The sequence below is a fragment of the Eurytemora carolleeae genome, unplaced genomic scaffold (genome assembly GCF_000591075.1).
Source record: "Eurytemora carolleeae unplaced genomic scaffold, Eaff_2.0 scaffold825, whole genome shotgun sequence".
Taxonomy (NCBI): domain Eukaryota; kingdom Metazoa; phylum Arthropoda; class Copepoda; order Calanoida; family Temoridae; genus Eurytemora; species Eurytemora carolleeae.
In genome coordinates, this window is record NW_019397476.1 from 106,084 (window position 1) to 124,651 (window position 18,568).

The 18,568-nt window shown below is 31.7% G+C and overlaps 1 protein-coding gene, 1 long non-coding RNA gene and 1 other non-coding gene across 3 annotated transcripts; 1 reads left to right on the plus strand and 2 right to left on the minus strand.

Annotated features, from left to right (window-relative positions):
* The first annotated feature begins 2,236 nt into the window (after nt 1-2,236).
* LOC111714497 (uncharacterized) lies at nt 2,237-3,705 on the plus strand. The gene is made up of 2 exons (XR_002767991.1): nt 2,237-3,210; nt 3,350-3,705. It is a non-coding gene; the product is annotated as an uncharacterized LOC111714497 (long non-coding RNA).
* A 1,222-nt stretch (nt 3,706-4,927) lies between these two features.
* On the minus strand, nt 4,928-13,403 carry LOC111714491 (fatty acid-binding protein homolog 6). The gene is made up of 8 exons (XM_023489612.1): nt 13,084-13,403; nt 9,297-9,367; nt 8,874-8,938; nt 7,443-7,562; nt 7,010-7,052; nt 6,232-6,314; nt 5,395-5,425; nt 4,928-5,058 (listed from the first exon to the last, which is right to left on the minus strand). The coding sequence occupies exons 1-8, from the start codon at nt 13,163-13,165 to the stop codon at nt 5,029-5,031; spliced, it is 525 nt and encodes a 174-aa protein (XP_023345380.1). The 5' UTR covers nt 13,166-13,403; the 3' UTR covers nt 4,928-5,028.
* Nucleotides 13,404-14,425: 1,022 nt separating this feature from the next.
* LOC111714500 (U1 spliceosomal RNA) lies at nt 14,426-14,590 on the minus strand. Its single transcript, XR_002767992.1, has one exon. It is a non-coding gene; the product is annotated as a U1 spliceosomal RNA (small nuclear RNA).
* Between the last annotated feature and the right edge of the window lie 3,978 nt (nt 14,591-18,568).

The following is an 18,568-nucleotide window of genomic DNA, read 5'->3' on the forward strand; positions in this document are numbered from 1 at the left end:
GAGCTTCAGTATCATTTATATCATCATGATAATTTGATTTAAACTAAGCTTTCGGTGCGTACTGCAGTAATCTGCAGTACACTAACAGAAGACATTGTGGGGTTCATAAGTTCTTTAATTAACAGAACAAAAAACAAATTCAAAAACGATTGTGTGAATGCATTTAATGGTGACATTTTCAATAACTTTTTTATTGTTTTATTATAAAAAATAGTATATACCCGTTCCCTAAGCCCTCTTCTCCCGTGTTCACGATATCAAAACAATTTCACCTCCCCCCCATGAGTTTTGGTGTTATTTTCTGGTTTTTAGGTTATTGTCACACTGGCCTTTATGATAGGAGTTTTTAAGGTATTGATTTCCTTTTAAAGGCTTGCTGCTTATGAAAAACATTAAGATTAAATAAAAATTGGTAAGAATCATCAAAAGATTTGATTAAAAGCAAAGACATTAATTTTTGAAATCTTTTACTTTTTTTAAGGGTTTTTGTTCAGGTTCCAGTGGAAGGTTCGCTGATCCTTCTCTTCGTGTTAACTTTACTCCAGGGTCTCTGTGGAACTACTATAGGTGAAATACAATTATATAATAGTAGCAGGGGCTTCCATTAAGCATGGGGTTAATGAAAAAGGTTGTCTTTACTTACACGGTGTTTAACAATTAAAGCATTTTTTTCTTTTTACAATGACAGAGAGTTTCGGATTTGCCCATATTTCAATTCATTAAACACAACCAAACTCAAATTTCTCACTTATTTTTTTTATACAAATAATTTTTTTTTAAATCAACGACAGAGGAGATAATTTTTAAATACCGGATTTACCTCAGGATACGTACTCAGTAGTTCTTTCTAATCCCGGACCAAAGACCACAAGGTCTTTCGTTAGACTTTAGAAGGACTAATTGATCCAATACAATAAATTCCCTATTCACTTCTTCCGTCACAAGCGATATATTTAACTATTTCGGGTTTAGTCCAATTAAATGTGACGAACTGTATTTTAGACAAAGCAGAAAAATGATTAGTGCATCAGATATTGCTTGAGACAGAAGAAGATTTCAAGCTATTTTGTCATGAAATACATGGAAAATGTCATGACGGTGCCATTTGAATGGATGAACTTTAAACATATAAGATGAATAGATGTTCCAGGTTTAATAATATATAACCATGTTCCAGGTTTAATAATATGAAACCATGCTCCAGAATTAATAATATGAAACCGTGTTCCATGTTTAATAATATGAAACCACGATCCAGGTTTAATAATATGAAACCATGTTCCAGGTTTAATAATATAAGGTATACCAGGATATATTCCATCCTATAGTAGCCAGGTATACCAGGATATATTCCATCCTGTAGTAGTAAGGTACTCATCATATCAAATCCGCAGTAGCAAACCAACAAAATGAAAAAACTATTTTTTTAACACCTTTTTTTCTATTTCAGAGGATTTCTTGTGAGTTTGGCTTGGATTGCCGTAACCTATATCATATTCAAGATTAAAATAGCAAGATCTCATTAATTCTTACTACAGGCTCTAGGCTTGCAACCTTACATAAGTTAAACCTTTGAAGCATATATAGGCAACCGAATAAAAAAGTTTTCCAGCTCCAAGACAACAAAAGAGTAACGTGTACCAGCTCCAAGATAAATAAAGACTAATGTTTACCATGCTGCAAGACAACAACAAAATAGTTTATACCAGCTCCAAGACAACTAAAGTATAATGTATACCAGCTCCGAGACAACTAAAGTATAATGTATACCAGCTCCAAGACAACTAAAGTATAATGTATACCAGCTCCAAGACAACTAAAGAATAATTTATACCAGCTCCAATACAAATAAAGTAAACTGTATAGTATACCAGTTCCAAGATAACTAAAGTATAATGTATACCAGCTCCAAGACAACTAAAGTATAGCGTATACTAGTTCCAATACAACTAAAGTATAATGTATACCAGTTCCAAGATAACTAAAGTATAATGTATACCAGCTCCAAGACAACTAAAGTATAATGTATACTAGTTCCAATACAACTAAAGTATAATGTATACTAGTTCCAATACAACTAAAGTATAATGTATAATGTATACCAGCTCCAAGACAAGTAAAGTAAAATGAACACCAGCTCCCAGACAACTAAAGTAAAGTGTATAATGTATACCAGCTCCAAGACAAGTAAAGTAGAATGAACACCAGCTCCCAGACAACTAGAGTAAAGTGAAAGTAGAATGAACACCAGCTCCCAGACAACTAGAGTAAAGTGTTTTATGTATACCAGCTCCAAGACAAGTAAAGTAGAATGAACACCAGCTCCCAGACAACTAGAGTAAAGTGGTTAATGTATACCAGCTCCAAGACAAGTTAAGTAAAGTGAACACCAGCTCCCAGACAACTAAAGTAAAGTGTTTAATGTATACCAGCTCCAAGACAAGTAAAGTAAAGTGAACACCAGTTTCAAGACAACTAAAGTAAAGTGTTCAATGTATATCAGCTCCAAGACAAGTAAAGTAAAGTGAAAACCAGCTCCCAGACAACTAAAGTAAAGTGTTCAATATATACCAGCTCCAAGACAAGTAAAGTAAAGTGAATACCAGCTCCCAGACAACTTTAACATAACCGCCTCAATAAAAATAATCTATTGGAGCTTGAAGCCAAACCAAATATTTCTTCCCATGTCTCTAAACCATAGAAATTTATTAGAGACCTATTTCACTACATAAACTTAACAAAAATATAAAATGTATTTATTTCTACTTAATTCTGATCATAAAAAACTTTGTGCCTAATTATAAAGTTAGCAAATGTGGCTGTTATTAATGACCAATTAGTAACTGTTTGATGACCATTTTGCTCAATTTTACTTAATGGAAAACATAAATGTTAATGCTAACGGTTGCACTTTTTTCTTGTGCTTAAAACTTATACAAAAAAAACATTCCAAAACTATGAAATCTCGTTTCTAGCATTTTTGAAAATCTTTTTGTTTTGCTATGGAAAGAAACTGTTAATGTTTACATGTATTTTTTCCAGTGTAAAAAGAATCTAAACCCGTCCTTTAATTAAAACAATAATTAAATTACATTATATTTAAAATTAATAAAAGAATAAGTTTAATATATTTTCTCTTAGAACACTTTTGTAAATATAACTTTGATCGTTGTAACAGTAAATAGTCCTTTCTAGTAATTGTGAATAAATGTATATTTGAAAATATTAATATTTAAAAACATTAATATTTAAGAATATCAATATTTAAAAATATCAAGATTTAAAAACATCGATATTTAAAAATATTAATATTTAAAAATATCAATATTTAAAAATATTAATATTTCAGAATATCAATTATTTAAAAATATCATAGTTACCACTACAATGTGAAACTGGAAGACAAATGAATCTGAGAAACCTCAGTCCGAAATAATATCTTAAAATTCACACTTATTTTTATTTTCAATGAATTGTCAATGTATTTTCAACCACCTTTATCTATTGAATTAGAGTATCATTTAACAATCCACAACGCTAAGTACATTCTTTTATGAAATAGATTTTGTCAGATTTCTTAGGCACCGAATAAGCAAAATAATGGTTGAACTTTCAGTCAGGTAAAGAAAATACATTGTTGTGAATTGTTGATGGTACTCTCTTTACCTCAGCAATTCTCATAATATTTAAATCAATTCAATAGTTTAAAAAAAAATAGTTTTTAACTGATTATTTACAATTCAGCAATTTAAAAATAAATAATGTTTTATACTTTTTAATACACTATAAATGTTTTTGAAAAATATGTGAGTTTTTATGTTATCAATGTTTATTATTTCTCATTTTTTTCGTGTAATAATTTGTTTCTTAATAAATTACACACAACTTAAACAAAAACAATTTCTTAAACTCGTCAATGGTAAACGTTTGAAGATTAGACCAGATGAAGTTAAGCTCTGTAGCTTAACTGTAGATCATTTAAAGGTTTTAAAAATATATAAGATTAAATTGTATTTTTATTTGAAATAAGTTTTTAATGGGACTGTTAATTTCAAATGAACCTTCTTTTTTAAATATTTACATGTCTAATTTATACCGGAGGCAGTATTTAAAGAATTTGAGCCGCAGCTTGAATTTGAGACGCCGCTCAAATATGGTTGGTTCCACTTAAAATTGTATTCAATGTTTCAAGATTTTAGCCGACGCTCAATTGAAACCGGTTTTCGGCGGATTTCGCAGCTTAAATACTGAAAATGAAAATTATCAGTTTTCAAAAAATAAAAATAAGGCTATTTCCAAAAATGTTGCTTAGACGGCAGAGTCTACGGCCTGTAACTCTTAAATGGAGAATCACTTGAAAATACATCGTGTGTCCTCTTAAAATAGCATAATAACATTTTCAAATTTGAATTTTATTATTTTTTAATAAATTTTTAACTTAAAAATATCGAAGGGTAAAACTTAAGAAATATATTTATTTATATGATATATCAAGGGCGCCATGACAAACTCCTGAAAGACAAACTCCTGAAAGACAAACTCCGGAAAGACAAACTCCGGAAAATAAAAACTTCTGAAATACAAACTCCATAATATCAAATTTAAAAAAATGTTTCACAATTTATATTTAATGTAGCCGCAGCGCTCTGCCCAGAAAAAATAAACAATAATAAATTTGCTGGTTATTCTGATCATTGTAATACTTTGCTGCTTGAAGCATATTCAAATTACTAAAGATTGAGAATTTTTTCTAGGATATTTTCTCCTAAAGTTTATGAATTTTATCATATTTCATTCAGAGAAAAATTTCATAATTTCAGGAGTTTGTCTTTCAGGAGTTTGTATTTTCAGGAGTTTGTCTCGTCAGGAGTTTGTCTTTCCGGAGTTTGTCTTTCCGGAGTTTGTCTTTCCGGAGTTTGTCTTTCAGGAGTTTGTCTTTCAGGAGTTTGTCCTGGCACCATATCAAGCAATTTCTTGAGTCAACTTTTCAAAATAATTAAAAAAAACAACAATAATATTAATAAACATCTAGGAGTCCTCCAGGCATCTTATAAACTCCTAAAATATTAATGATTATCAATTATATTATATTATATAATATCCCCCCACCCCATCAGCAGATTATTTTATTTTTCATTTCACTTTTCCTATCTGAGAAGGTTTCATGTATTAAACTTTAATTGTTTAATATTCTAGTTTAATTATGCATGACAGATTTTATCAAATAATTACCTCTATAACAAACCCTACCTTTCTTTTCTTTACCCTTAGATGTGGGTGGGGGTATCCCACTGAGATAGAGTCATAATGTTTTCATTTTTTGCAGAACTTCGCCCCCCAGCGACGGTAATGATTTTATAAATCACCCCCCTCAAAAAAATCCTTCATTTATACCTGCGTTGAAATCACTCCTTCGCACTCCATTCTGAAGCCAAAAAAAATAAAAGTTTAGTTTTAAGTTTAAAGTTAGTTTTATAAACATTCATACTTTAAACTTCGGCGTAATTTCAAGTAACCCCTCAGTTCAATGCGTTACATGCACGATTCGAGACACAAAACTAACAAGAAAATATTGTTTTTTTCTGTTTTAAACAGATATAGTTCTTTCGATTTCTTCTCTTTTCTTGGCTGCAGAAATCCACTAGTCACTCTTATAGAGGACCATATTTGATACTCAAATAATTTTAACTCCATAATGAATACCATTGGGAATCAAACAATTCAAAAATATTTTTGGGTGGTTCAAAACGGGTGTTGGTCAACGGACGATTAGATTTTAGTTTTATAATGTGTAATTTTTACATAACTTATAACTTATTGTGTGGTGGATTCTTGAATAACAAGAATATATCCTGTGAACTGGTTTACCTGAGAATGAATATATCCTGTGAACTGGTTTACCTGAGAATGAATATATCCTGTATATTGGTTTACCTGAGAATGAATATATCTTGAGTACTGGTTTACCTGAGAATGAATATTTCCTGTATACTGGTTTACCTGAGAATGAATATATCCTGTGTACTGGTTTGCCTGAGGATGGATATATCCTGTATACTGGTTTAACTGAGAATAAATATATCCTGTATACTGGTTTACCTGAGAATGAATATATCCTGTGTACTGGTTTACCTGAGAATGAATATATCCTGTGTACTGGTTTACCTGAGAATGAATATATCCTGTGTACTGGTTTAACTGAGAATGAATATATCCTGTGTAAAGGTTTACCTGAGAATGAACCCGTCCTGTGTAAATTGTCTGATTACAAGAGTGTCTGGAGAACTCTCACATTTCTCCGAGCACAGAGGAACCTACAAGTACAAGTATACTCATACACTAGCTTGGGAACCAAGCTTTGCCTGGAGTCAACCCAACTTAAAATCTTTAAACAAAGTTATGAGAACATTCTTGAGGTCTCCAGATGTCCCGAACTAAAATTTGTGGTGAATCGGTCCAAGGGTTCATGAGCTATAATCGGATCAGGGGTTCAGGAGCTATACTAGGTCCAGGGGTTCAAGAGCTATAATCGGTTCAGGGGTTTAGGAGCTATACTAGGTCCAGGGGTTCAAGAGCTATAATCGGTTCAGGTGTTCAAGAGCTATAATCGGTTCAGGGGTTTATGAGCTAAAATCGGTCCAGGGGTTCATTAGCTATAATAGGTCCAGGGGTTCATGAGCTATACTCGGTCCAGGGATAGATACATATCTTCAAATCAGGAGTGATAATAGGGTTTCTTTACATTTTACGATTTATATCACAGCTCTGTAGCTATAGTTACTACTGTGCGGCCCACAAATGTCCAGCCTTTTCTACAATATTTGTTATTATTTACATAAAAACTATATTTCCTCAGCTCTCTGAATAACCAACAGTGACGTATGAAACATAAACCCTAACCTTCAATCTCCTTAATTATATTCTCCTAGCATTACATATTTATAGAAGCAATTAGAATTTGTTAGTAAAATCTCTGTCCATGTAAAAATCAAATGTTTTAAAAAATTACCTGATAACTCGTCATTACATTATCCTCAATCAAAATAATGACTCTGAAAAAGAAAATGAAACTAATCACCCTGTAAATTAAAAGCAAAATACTCACCCTGTTAATACAATCATTATTTCTCTGTGTTTATAGGAAAAAGGCCGAATTTGTCTCAAGAGTTAATTGTTGAATCAATTCTATAGTCTAGGGAGGGATACAAAGGGGATCTAGGTCAGGTTTTAGGGGAATATTATTTGATTAATTGATTAAAATGATCCCTTTACTTCTTTTGTACATTTGATCAGGGTGAACGTATAAAATGAACGTTTAAAGACGACCATACTCATTTCATGGTGAATTTGCTGAAGTCTATATAGAACCTTCTGATCAATATATTTATAGAGTTTTGCCTCAGCAATTATTAAAGTCTCATCCTTTATGGGTCCCCCTGTACCTGCACTCCCTACCATCAGGTAGAACTGTTTCAAATTCTTCTCCAGGTACAAACTTGATGCAGTTCACGGACATCTTACTGGAAGCAGAACCAAACCAAATCTCAGTAATAAGCTGCCATCTTGGAAAGTAAAAGTCATTTATCGTTTTTAGATGTCTATGCTTTGGTTCGATTGTGAGGTATTTCAAGGTAACGGTATAGAACTTTTTTTTTGAAAGGAGCATATTTTGTAAACTTGTATGAAAAGGTAGTTTGAAACATTTTTTCTTGAAAAGTATTAAATTTTATGAAAAAAGGGTTTAAAAAACAAGTAACTCAGCAAGAAATACAAATTTAAAACTTCTTTAAACTGTCCAATATTATTTTTTGGGATTCCTAATTTTTTTTTTAAGTTAGTGATGGTAGTTGGATCTTGGAAAAAATCAAAAGGGATAAAAATTTATTTTAAGAAAAAATTGTAGTAGTGTGCCCTTTAGACTTTTATTGATATATTTGTATGCTAACTATTACATATTTTGAAAATAAAATATTATTATCATACAAATTTTCAAAAACATCTTTAACGGGATATTTGCGGTATATTACATGAATGCTTTGTTGACCATGTAGATCATCGCAACTACCACTCTATAAATGGAAGGTCAATTGATATTGTAACAATGTGTGATTTTGTTGATCTTTTACGATCAGCGATTCAAGGATTTTTTAGATCGCTGAGATCATAGCTACCTAGGAGTATCATGCCCCCCCCTTTTACCCTTTGGATAGACTTTTGAATCCTAACGGATTTATTTGAGTTTGCATGTGAATTCTATAAATAACCCAAGCCAAGCTGATAACCGAAGCCACGCCAATAGTTCCGTTATTCCAGAGGCCCGGGCGCTGGTGGGATGGCCGCCCAGCTCCCGGGGTTCCCCTGGAGATCTTCCATCACTCTGAACTATTCTCAATTCATGCAATTTGATTCGTATAGTATTTTCTTATAGTGTTTGTATCTTTATAAATAATAATAAATTGTAAGAAAAACCGACTCGTCGAATATTAGATCAAATGAGTAGTTGTATTGATTCATTTTTCTTTCATATATAACAATATTACGTCTATGGATGGAACTGATTTAACTATATTTTTATGTATGGAACAGTTTTGGGTTTTGAAATATTATGAAAACAAATAATTATGTTAAATTTAGTCTTAACAGTGAGGACAAGGTTAAATTAATCTTCATTCAACCTGGAGATGAAGAGAGCAAACCTGGTCATTCGAGTTGTTAAAGGATGGATGGAACCAACTGCTTCAGGCAGTGAAGGGGCCCATGACCCATGCTTTTAAAAACAGTTATGATGAGCAAACAAATGCAGTCATGGATCCAGAATAATAAATGATGACTTGATGCTATCTGAACCTATTGCGGAGAAACTATCAACGTACCTGTTTTGCTTGGAGTCAGAAGGGATAACATTAAAATATACATAGCAGTCTTGAGCCAACTTTACCTACAAAAAACATTACTCCTGATTATTGTTTTGACACTTTCATTTGAAGAGAATATCTAATGGATACATTTTGCTTAAAAGAATATTAGTAGAATAAATCCTCTTTTAAAATGTATCACATGATAAAGAAGATTATAAACGACATAAACGGACGCATTATTCTAATAAAAATGGCCATTTTTTAAAAATTAGGTTTAGAATATCATTACAGCGTCACTTTAAACAAACATAAAATAACAGGTTTGAATTTAAATAATCTAAAAATATCTTCTGAAAAGGATTGTAATATTGCACAAGTATATTACTTCAAATATTTCTCTCTAATTACCTTGCCACCACTTGCAACCCTGTACTCTACCTTAGCTTCTGGTATATTTACTCTTCTCCAGTACTCCTTCAGGTTACTGCAGGATACACGCTTATATCTTCCTGAATTAGGATACACGCCTTATACCTTCCCCTTGTATTAGGATACACGCTTATTTATATCATCCAAAATTAGGATACATGCTTTACCTCCCTAAATTAGGATACACGCCTTATACCTTCCTAAATAAGGATACACGCTTAAATCATCCAAAATTAGAATACATGCTTATACCTTCCTAAATTAGGATACACGCCTTATACCTTCCTAAATAAGGATACACGCTTATACCTTCCTCCTGAATTAGAATACATGCCTTATACCTTCCTCCTGAATTAGGATTGATGCTTATACCTTCCTAAATTAGGATACACGCTTATACCTTCCTAAATTAGTATACACACTTTCCTGAATTAGAATACAGGCCAAAACCATCCTGAATTAGTATACACGCTTACCATCCCTAATTATAGAATACAGACCTAAACCGTCCTAAATCAGTGTACACGCTTATACCATCCTAAGTTAGGATACACGATGATACTGTCAATTTTATTTACTGATCGATGACCAAATATTTCTGTATGAAGAAGTTATTTCAGAGGTGTACGCATCTTTTGTACTGCAGTGTACTGTCTCTGGGCGGTAATGTAAACACAAGACAGATGTTACAGCCTGACATGGGATCCATCTTTCACATAAAAAATCAATGAAATATTCTGGTCATAAGAAACTATTATGTGAATTATCAAAATTATCAGAATTTAATGCTTTTAACCTCCTCGGATACTAAACGAACACTGATGCATCTATTCTTGTTTACAAATTCCGCCCAAAGAGAACTGGTTTTAATATGTACGCAGAGTATACACGACCGCAATTAACTTTCCTTGCATTACATCCTTGGTTTAGACCACATTTTTCGTGTATATAGTCGACACTGCTTACTAAAATTTTTTTTTTTTAATTCCGAATACTAGAACTAAGGATGCAGTTCTTTTTACTTCATTTATGGTAAATTGTGGAGCCAAGATAACTGAAGAATTTACGTCTAATTAGAACTTATAAACCAGAACATTCCCGTGATTCTGCCGGATTCCCTAATCAAAATTTGAGGCAAATCGGTCAAAGGGACTATGATCCGACATGCAAACAGACAAACAAATAGTTTTAGAGCACCCTCTACAATTTATCTAAATTAGATCGTAAAAATTGATCATAACTGCTAGGCCATAATAAGGGTTGAGATTCTTCAAGACGACATTTGAATTTATTACAGAAAGGAATAATGGAAAAAAGAAAAAAGTTAAAAATCACATTTCTTGTAAGAAAGGAAAAATAAAACAGTAATTGAAAACCAAACTGTTTTAAACGGTTTTTGAGGAATTTTCTAGATTGATTATATTCAATGAAACCCATGAAAAATCTGGAATGGGAATACGACATTCAAGCAATATATTTTTGTGCTTTGCTGCAGTAATCTTAAGGTTCCATTTCTAATAGATGAAGCCTCTCTTTACAGGGACTGTGTAATAGTAATTTCGAGTGATCCTCCATGCAAAGACATGCCCAGTTCAAAGCATGCAGAGGCCGAATTTTAAGAATTTGAGCCGCAGCTTAAATTTAATACGCGACTTAAATATACAGAGCGTACCATAACATATTAGATTATCTCCAAGTTTTAGCGCCAAAATAAACCCATAATACTCGAACCTAGCATTTTCCACAAGAAAATTCTTATTCAATTCTTCAAAACAATTAATTCTTCTAAAATTTTCTGATTAGTCCCGAAAATCGTAACTTAGACCGATTGACGAAAAATGTCTTCAATGTTTCAAGATTTAAGTCGGCGCTCAATTGAAACCGGATTTTGGCAAATTTGAGACGCGGCTCAAATTCATTAAATTCGGACTCTGTACCCTTAAAATCTTTATCTAATCATTAATGTGAAATTTATTGTCTTTTTGCTAGTTTTAATTCTGATAATTTCTACAAGTTTTCCTGCGGTATTTATAACTTTTTTAGAGAACCCACAATTGAAAATAAACAGTTTTCAAAATTACACACATTAATATCTAATTTGCTTGATCTGACAAAGATTTTACGGGTACCGTTGTGCATTACCATCTTTCCATAGAGTATAATTTAAGAAATTAATGCTTACAGTCCCTTTAAGATATTAATGCTTACAGTCCCTTTAAGATATTAATGCTTACAGTCCCTTTAAGATATTAATGCTTACAGTTCGTTTAAGATATTAATGCTTACAGTCCGTTTAAGATATTAATGCATACAGTTCCTTTAAGATATTAATGCTTACAGTTCCTTTAAGATATTAATGCTTACAGTCCCTTTAAGATATTAATGCTTACAGTTCCTTTAAGATATTAATGCTTACAGTCCCTTTAAGATATTGATGCTTACAGTCCGTTTAAGATATTAAAGCTTACAGTCCCTTTAAGATATTAATGCATACAATTCCTTTAAGATATTAATGCTTACAGTCCCTTTAAGATATTAATGCTTACAGTCCCTTTAAGATATAGATGCTTACAGTCCGTTTAAGATATGAAAGCTTACAGTCCCTTTAAGATATTAATGCATACAATTCCTTTAAGATATTAATGCTTACAGTCCCTTTAAGATATTGATGCTTACAGTCCCTTTAAGATATTAAGGCTTACAGTCCCTTTAAGATATTAATGCTTACAGTCCCTTTAAGATATTGATGCTCCGTACCTTTCATAAGTAAACATGATCTCTTCATAGATTCCTCTTTATCTGACATATTAAAGCTTCTGCCGGGTTCAGGATTAATAAAGAACTAAATATTTATTAAAACCGATTCTCAAGCACAGGTCAGAACAGGGTGATGCATTCCTCAAAATTAGTGTAAACCCCTGGGATTTTTTCTATTAATTGTTTTTCTTTCTGACTTTTTACCCTGCCAGTTCAAAAAAAAAATATTAATTATTTTTATTTTTAAAATGGACTATAAGCGTAACTTCAAGTGATCCTTCATGGAAAGAGGGGAGTGGCCGATTTACAACAGTACCCATTTAACTGAAAAAGGGCAGAGGGCTCGGTGTGTTTATCTCTCAAATGGTGTTCAAATTGTTTAAAACTGGTGTGTACGATAGCGTACAGAGGGAACTCAGTGCTGTCAACACATATCTGGAAAATTCAAACGCAGTTGTATAAAATTTTAATGTACATATTTATTCTCGGCGAATTATAAAAAGTAGTTTTCAATATTTCTTTTATATAAAACAGCTTTCATACAATGTGTTAAAATGCGAGGAAAGTTAATTGCAGTTGCGTATACTCTGCGTAAATATTGGAACCAGTTCTCTCTGGGTGGAATTTGTAAACAAGAATAGATGCATCAGTGTTCGTTTAGTATCCGAAGAGAATAAAAGCATTGAATTTTGAAAATTTTGATAATTCACATAATAGTTTCCTATGTCATATTTCATTGATTTTTTATGTGAAAGATGGATCCCATGTCAGTCTGTGACATCCGTGTTGTATTTACATTGCCGCCCAAAGACAGTACACTGCAGTACAAAAGATGCGAACTCCTCTGAAATAACTTTCCTTGCATTAGTACCTTGTTTCAGACAAAGTGTTTAACAATTACAAGCATTTCTGTCCGTCTCATCCTTCGTCGGTCTAAGGTCCGGGTATTCTTGTGAATAGGAGACGATGGAAGGCCACATATAATTATTACAAAGTTTGTATTAAAAATTGTTCATATATTTTAATTTAAAAAAAAAACCTGTATTAGTGTTTGTTTTGGTTCGTTCGTTCCTTTTTTGTAGCAGTTGCCATAACATATAAATATAGTTGTGGGCAAACATTATGAATTACAATAGAACACAAAGAGTATCATCAAACATTTTAAAGAAAGGAAAGGGTACATTTTTCTAAAAAATGAAATGACGTAAAAATATAACCCCCCCCCTTCCCCTTTATATTGTGTTTTTGACACTTCTATAAATCCCTTAATCACTTAATCCAACATTGAGTTTACTTTACTTTACAGATATAAAAAAAGTAAAAGATAATTTGAAATATATGTAAACAACCTGAGATAGATAAACAAATAGATAAATCACCGACGAATCAAGTAAAATTCAAGACATAATTTAAAATTAAAAAACAAGGATTAATTTTTACCACGAAATCTAATTTTCAAATCCGTATATCTTTGCAACCTAATGGTGTAAACCTTTGATATCGTCGAAATTGGAGTGTTTTTTCACAATGAATTCATAGCTTGAAATATCTGGTTGCAAAGACATACGGATCAAAATTCAGAGTTTGGGGCAAAAACTTATTTCTCGATAAATAATAAATTTCAGTGTATAAAATGCTTAGACGTATGTCTTTGTGTATAAAATAAGATTTTGTTTCTTATTTTTTTCAAGATTAAAAAAGACTGTTCCGGCATTGAGCACTTTTGAAAGACGCCTACCGGCTTTTCGGACACCAGTGCACATAAACCTCTACCTAGCTGATCCGAGCATCTACCTGATTCAACTTGAACTTCTTATAACTCTCGTGGAAAAAAACGTTAAAACAAAAAATCATGAATTATTAAACTTAAAGTTTTTTATACGTTTCAAAACCTGTGACAGCTGATTATGTGGTAAACCAAAGTATTAGAAATCCTAAAATGTAAATTATCTAAAAATATTCTAAACCATGTGTCAGCATGCCAAATGAGAATTTTTTTAGTTATTGTCATTTTTATATGATTTACTTTGTATGGTATGACTATAAAAGACGACCTATTTTTACGAATGTCGTCTGACTTCCTGCAGAAAATTTCTTTTCGAAAACACTGATTTTTAACAATTTAAAAAAAAATGTTCTTAAAAATAAGAATTAACCTATTTACTTAACTATTTATTTTTGAAGAGTAAAGGCCTAAGGGTACAGGAATTTAATTGGGGTGAGCCTACTCCACTTTCTGTAGCTCCCCATTATGCTGTAGGAGGGGTGGGTTAAATTATCCTGGGGTGAATCATTGCTCCGGCTCATCTCTGTAACCGCCCCTGTTTCTCACGCATGAATTAAGGACGAACCGAAATCGAATTTGAGTTTTGTTTTATAATAAGGGGATAGCGCGAACGCAGTCCCCCACTATCAAAAATTACGCGTTCGAGTTACCCACATTTGGGGTAATCGTAGGGGTCAGCCCAACCGTTGTGCAATGGAAAGGCCTCACCCTAGAGGAACCGCCTTCTTGATCACGGTTAACCTCCACGCCAGGTAAGTATGCCTGAACTAATGCAAACACCAGTATATGTTTCCTGGGTAAAGATAAAAATCTCCACTTTTAAATTTAAAACGCAGGTATTACTTAAATGCTTTAAACAGAACCAGAATTTGAAATATAAGGTTTTAAAATTATTCTGTGACGGATTTTCTGGGATTTCTAAAAGGTTATGTAGTATTTTTATAGTTTAAAACTATAGTCTTGTGCTTCCATCTATAGGTATAAATCTAAAAATATTTAGTTTTGAATTATCGAGCTGTACTGTGTGAGTGGTGAATGAACCAATGACTGCTAAGCATCCAATTCGTCCGACCAATAAGAAACTTGGCAGGTGAGGGGAGAGTATAGTGGAAGTCTTACTCTCTAGTCCCCTATCAGTACTGACAAACCCCTCCCCATTCCCAGCCATTCTGAAGACCTTCCCCCCCCNCTTCATTCTCCACCAAACCCAATCTACAAATATTTAATTTGGAGTTTACGTTTCAGTGAGAACTAAACTATACTAGCTTCGTGACAAGTTAGAAACTATTTATTGTAAAAGTTATGTACGATAATATTTGCATCTAATAGCTTATCTCTATAGTCTTAAATATAAGTAAAATAAAAATATATTTTTTTCAATTAACTCTTCAAATTTTTCCCAAAAGAATGTTATGCTATTGTTGTTGTTAAAGAAATGCATACAAAATTTAGTTGTTTAAGTAATGCATAAAAAGTCTATTTTTTTGCTGTGTCATCCTAAAATTTAAGGTTTTAGACGTAAATCTGTTTATTGCGAATATACTTATTTAAAAGACGACATTTATGTACGCTGTATACTTTGTAAATATGATCGAATTCTAATTATTATTATTATTATTATTATTATTATTATTATTATTATTATTATTATTATTATTATTATTATTACTATTATGTATTCCAATAATGTTTATTTTGTTTTCCTTTTGTACTTGATCAAATATCTAAATCTAAGAATAATTTTTAAAAGATCCTGTGAACAAATCAAAATATTTTCTTTTGTTAAACAGAGAACAAATAAATGGTAAAACCAAGAAGAAAATATATTTTATAGAAAATACTTGAACACTTGAGAAAACAAAATCAAAAAAACATGGTTTCGTTTAACCAAGTACACGCCATTAATTTATAGATTTATTTATATTGATAATTGTCCAAAAGAACGAACATCGAGTTTGAGGTTCAGGCTCAAATGCTGTTTTTTAGAGACACTCTGTAAATATACTTTTTAATATACACCTGTCCAGCTTAACAGTCTTCAGTTGCAGCTTTAATTAAACCTTTTCAGTAGGACATATAAGCTGCTTGTTTTCAATATATTAAGATGTTCTTTTTTCTTTTTGTGAATCAATATGCAGAAAGAAGGAGTAAAATAAATAATAAGAGTGAGTGAAAATCACATTGAAATATAACTTTTAATTTATTTTAACTTAATTTACCAAAAAATTCATACGTATTTCAAGTTTTGAATTACTTTTGAATTACTTTTTTTCAAATATGCTTTTTAAATTTCCATATTAACCATTTTCTGTTTTATATTACATCTCATAAAATACTTAATAGTATGCATATAATAATATACAACTAGATTGAATTTTCTGTTTTATATTACATCTCATAAAATACTTAATAGTATGCATATAATAATATACAAATAGATTGAATTTTCTGTTTTATATTACATCTCATAAAATACCTAATAGTATGCATATAATAATATACAACTAGATTGAATGAAAATGACGAATATAAAAAGTTTGAAGGTCTCACTCTCAAACCGTGCTTTAAATTCTTGCAACTGTAGAAATATCCAAGCTATACCGTCCTTATCTTAGAATGAAAAATTGAATTGTTTATTCTTAATGAATAATTCACATTCAGTCTTGAGCTGTTAGCTTTTAGTTAACACAAAGTAAATTGGTCGCACATTCAGTCTTGAGCTGTTAACTTGAGGTTAACACACACTTAGTGGACTGTTTACACATTCAGTCTTGAGATATTAACTTAAAGTTAACACACACTTAGTGGACTGTTTACACATTCAGTCTTGAGATATGTTAACACACACTTAGTGGACTGTTTACACATTCAGTCTTGAGATATTAACTTGAAGTTAACACACAGTTAATGGACTGTTCACACATTCAGTCTTGAGTTGTTAACTTCAAGTTAGGGGACACAAAGTTAGGGGACTATTTGCATATTTGCAATCTTGAGCTGTTAACTTAAAGTTAACACAAAGTTAAGGGAGTCTTGAGTTGTTAATTTAAAGTTAACACAAGGTTATGGGACTATTCGCACATTCAGTGTTGAGCTGTTTACTTGAAGTTAGCACAAAGCTAAGGCACTGTTCGCACAGTTTTAAGTGACTTTCATTAAAAGACTTCACTAACAATCCGCTTCTAAAACCTACAGGGTTTCTATCTAAAACCTGCGGGTTTTCTGTCTAAAACGTACGGGGATTTATCTAAAACCTACGGGGTTTCTATCTAAAACCTACGTTGTTTTATCTAAAACCTGTGGGTTTTCTATCTAAAACCTGCGGGTTTTCTATCTAAAACCGGCGGGTTTTTTATCTAAAACCTGCGCGGGTTTTCTATCTAAAACTTGTGGGTTTTCTTGAAATCTAAACTACCTGCAGGTTTCTAAATCTCAGGCATAAATGAAAATATCTACTCCGAGATTTCTCATATAAATGTTTTGAGAGGTACACTAGTGAATCGCTAATGGCACTCTTGAAAGGATATTTTACTGGTCAACATTAATTAAACATCTCTCTAGGGCAAAACTTTTGAATCTGAAGCCAGAAAAGCAGTTCTTGAATCCAACGCTATTATCTACAAAGGAATTGAGTCTTTGTAACAAATCAAATATTTAAACCCCAATATCTTTAGAACCCGATGATGTAAACCCATAGAGAATAGAATATATATAGAGAGGAATTAACTAGAAAAAAGTGTAAGACGGCCATTTTGTTGTACTGTTTCCATACTGCAGGTGTACTTCACATATTTGTGCTATATAACCTTTTGGGCCCTGGAACATCATTTTATACAAAAATTTTCTTGAAAATTATTTGATTTTCTGTAAGTCAATTCTCTGATAGCCTGTCATGCACAAGTGAATTAAAATCAATCTAAAATTTTTTTTTTCATTAAAAACATATTCCTATAATTGTAGCCTGCAGGTAATCAAAGAGGGAAACCCAATATTTTAGAAATATTCAAGATATCAACATATGGTTCAACTTTTTTTCCACCAAAATTGAGGATGGAGATAAACTTAATATTTTAAATTCATTTTACACAGTTGGACCCATAAAACTCTGGAAGAGAAGGTCGAAATTTAAATATGTTTCATGTTTGATGGGTTAGTTAAACTTGTAGCTTGAGTCTAAACACAGTTAAAAATTATTTTGGAATCAGAAGATCTAAAATTAATATTAAAAAAAAACAAATTATGAAATAGGCTGATTTCATAATTGAGTAATTGACCAATGATCATTTCACATAGACTTTCACTTTACTAACGATGATTTTCCGTTATAACTATAAATCAAATGATGTTTTTTATTCACCTAATTCAAATTATAAAGTTTATTTAACAGCTTTAAAAATTCGAAATTGAAATGGATAGTCTAGGGAACATACTGTATTAATGTACTCTACTGCATATAATTTGTGAACATTTACATGATTTGTACACTTTGAACTCCCTTTCAGGCTGAAAGGGACTGAAAAAATTCATACCGAGAGATTCTTTTAATTCCTCTCTATATATTATTCTATTCTCTATGTGTAAACCTTTGATTTTTCAAACTCTAATTATTTGATTCAACAAGAATTCATAGTTTGAAATATCTAAGGTCTGTAACATTTGGGTCCAAAGATATAGTGATTAGAAAATCAGAGTTTGTGGCAAAGTCTCAATTCCTTTTTAATTTTCATATCGAATTAAA

Bases quoted from the DNA above. Each gene is read 5' to 3' on its own strand.
- LOC111714491 (XM_023489612.1), bottom strand. From the start codon at position 13,165: ATGTTTGCCCACAACTATATTTATATGTTATGGCAACTGCTACAAAAA. The intron at 6,315-7,009 runs GTAATTTTTTAA...TTGTACTTGTAG, and splicing joins ATGTAATGACGAGTTATCAG to GTTCCTCTGTGCTCGGAGAA. The intron at 5,426-6,231 runs GTAAACCTTTAC...TTTTGGCTTCAG, and splicing joins CAGGACGGGTTCATTCTCAG to AATGGAGTGCGAAGGAGTGA.